Source organism: Poecilia reticulata, linkage group LG18 (genome assembly GCF_000633615.1).
Source record: "Poecilia reticulata strain Guanapo linkage group LG18, Guppy_female_1.0+MT, whole genome shotgun sequence".
Lineage (NCBI taxonomy): Eukaryota > Metazoa > Chordata > Actinopteri > Cyprinodontiformes > Poeciliidae > Poecilia > Poecilia reticulata.
Window position 1 is genome coordinate 20,526,236 of NC_024348.1, and position 3,008 is coordinate 20,529,243.

Below are 3,008 nucleotides of genomic sequence, written 5' to 3' on the forward strand. Positions count from 1 at the left end.
TTTTTTAGAGAAACCTTTTCCACAGATTCCACAAGAAAAAGGCTTCTCACATGTGTGAATTTGCATGTGCCGAGTTAAAGTTCTTCTTTCACTGTAACTCTTTCCACAGGTTGAATATGTGAAAGGTTTTACTCCTGTGTGAGTTATCATGCGTCTCGTCAAGTATCTGTTTTTAGAAAAGGTTTCATCACAAATTTTACAATATAATTTTTGCCCTTGGTGAGCTTTCTTGTGCTTTTGTTTGTCTGTGTCAGTTCTGCCTTTCTGCTGTTTGGTTTTCTCATATTTCTCCTTTTGTTTCTGTTCTTTCTTTCTCTTTTTTCCTGGGTCTTCAGAATTGCTTCCTTCCTGATCCTGGTTCTCAGCTTCTGGAGACCCATGAGAGATGAGTTGGTTCCTCTGTGGTTCTGTTTCATTGATAACCTCCTCCTCTTTATACACACAATGTTGTGAGAGATCTGGACACAAAGACAAAACAAGGAATCCTTCACTTTAACCTTGATGCATCAAAACAGGATTTTCTTGTGTTATTATTAAATTACAATCTTACAATAATGAACATTAATTCAATCAATGAGACTCTTCTCACCAGACTGGAACTAGATGCGAGTCAAAGTATGATATTATGGACCTCCAGGTGAGCAAACAAGATGGCGATAGCTTAACCTGGTGGCTTCCTGAGAAATATTACAAAATGTTGTCTTCCTCCATGTAGCTACAAAATATATATCACATTAAAGAGTGACATAAAATGCCTAAAGGAAAACATTAAAATTTGTTATTAGAGTTTTTAAGACGAAGCTGAAGTTGGTTTTCAATTCCAACTTCCAATTCGGGGAATGGCTCAAAGGCGATTCCACCTAATTTTTCACTACCTTCTGCATCTTTAATCAACTCTAGTTTAAAAACTACAACACCTAGACTCTTCAAACCTGGACTGGATTATTCTGTTCCAATAGCAGAATATTTAGAATCATGTTTGTGATTTGTGAAAGTTTTATCTGATTTGTGAAACTTCAATAAATGTTGATTTTACCACTTTTTTTGGATCTGAGTTGCACTAGAACTGCTCCAGGTCCAACACTACAACACCTGGGCTCCTCAAACCTGGATTGGATTATTCTACTTTAAGAGCAGAATATTTATAATCATGTTTGGGATTTGTGAAACCTCTCTCTGATGTGTGAAACTTCAAAAAAGGGCAATTTTTACCCTTTTTTTGGTCTCTGTCACACGAGATCTGCTGTAATTCCAAAATTGCAACACCTAGACTCTTCAAACCTGGACTAAATTATTCTGAAATAATAGCAGAATATTTATAACCATGTTTGTAATTTGTGAAACTTTTATCTGATTTGTGAAACTTCAATAAACTGTCAGACTCTTTTTTGCATCTGGATCACACTAGGTTTTGATGTCTTCGATGTTTTTAATGTTTTTATCTTTACTTTTTATCCATTTATTAATTTCTTTTCATTTCTCTTTCTTACTGTTTATGTTTTAATGATGTAAAGCCCCCAGGAAAACATCAAAGTTAAACGACGTTTAACTGAAGTCCAAATAGGAGTTTTATTGTTTTAATCCTTTTTTAATTTTTCAAAATCTCACTCTCTCACTGTTTATTCAATGTCACATGGCGTTTTTATTTTAATTATGTAAAGCACTTTTAAATTCCTTGCTGCTGAAATGTGCTATACAAATAACATTTGATTGATAGAACAAGGGTGTCCAAAATCGGTCCTCGAGGGCTGTAAAACAGGGGGAATATATTTCAACCATTAGATACCGTTCCCCGTGTTTTACAGTGGGGGAACGGTATCTGATGGGTAATATTGAGCATTAAAATATATTGCCCTGTTTTTAATTCATATAGCACTGTTTATCTATCTACATATATATATTTACCATTATTATTATTAGATTTACGCAAAAACATGAAGAAAGCGTGAACATTGCAGAAGCATGTTGTTTGAGCTTTTACGGTGTCCGTAGTTCCCCAGATAAACGCGCCGAACAAGCGTGTGCTTGCTATGCGCGAGCTTTCTCAGTGCTCATCACGAGCACGCGCTTATTTTGCCGCGTGAGCGGCAAGAAGACTCAGGGGGAACCGCATCTGATGGGGAAACGCGGATTGACGTAACACCGGTCCCCTTGTTTTAAAGTGGGGGAACGGTATCTGATGGCCATATTTCACCCATCAGATACCGTCCCCCACTGTTAAATAAGGGGAACGGTATCTGATGGGCGAAATATGGCCATCAGATACCGTTCCCCCACTTTAAAACAAGGGGACTGGTATCTGATGGGTAATATTGAGCATTAAAATACATTGCCCTGTATATATATATATATATATACACACACACACACACACACACACACACACATACATACATACACACACACACACACACACACACACACATACATACATACATACATACATACATACATACATACATACATACATACATACATTTATAATAATTATAATATATGTGACATATATGTATTTATCATTACTGTTATTTTTTATTATTGTTATTAGTATTATTACTATTCGTTTCCCGCAAAAACGTGAAGAAAGTGACAACTTTGCCGAAACATATTGTTTGAGCTTTCACGGTGTCCGTAGTTCCCTACGCGCGTGCTTTTTCAGTGCTCAGCACAAGCACGCGCGTATTTAGCCGCCTAGGCGAGCTGTGTGAAGCTGACACCCCACCCACGTCAAAAAATCCAGCAAATAGTCTGAATGGTTAGTGCTCCGTTTGTGCAGGTTTGTGCCGTTAAAATTTTCGTTTGTACAGTTTTGGTTTCTGAGATATTAAAAGTTATAATTTTGGCCGATGACGTCACCGTCACCCTATCATGTTCCAAATCAAACCTAAGTGTGGGCTACTTCTTTTAATTCTTCAGATTCTCAGCTGTTGTACAATGTGTACATTTTGTTTTGAACTTCAATAAAGACTTAGAACAAGAAAAAATGTGTCTCATTTCAAGAAATGTTT

The 3,008-nt window shown here is 36.7% G+C and overlaps 1 protein-coding gene across 1 annotated transcript in view; it reads right to left on the reverse strand.

The window, feature by feature from the left end:
• Nucleotides 1–3,008, reverse strand: part of LOC103480805 (zinc finger protein 37 homolog) — an 8,348-nt gene that overhangs the window by 2,131 nt on the left and 3,209 nt on the right. The window contains exon 2 of the mRNA XM_017310400.1: nt 1–458. Coding sequence (XP_017165889.1) covers nt 1–458 — 458 coding nt within the window. The remainder of the gene's footprint in view (nt 459–3,008) is intronic.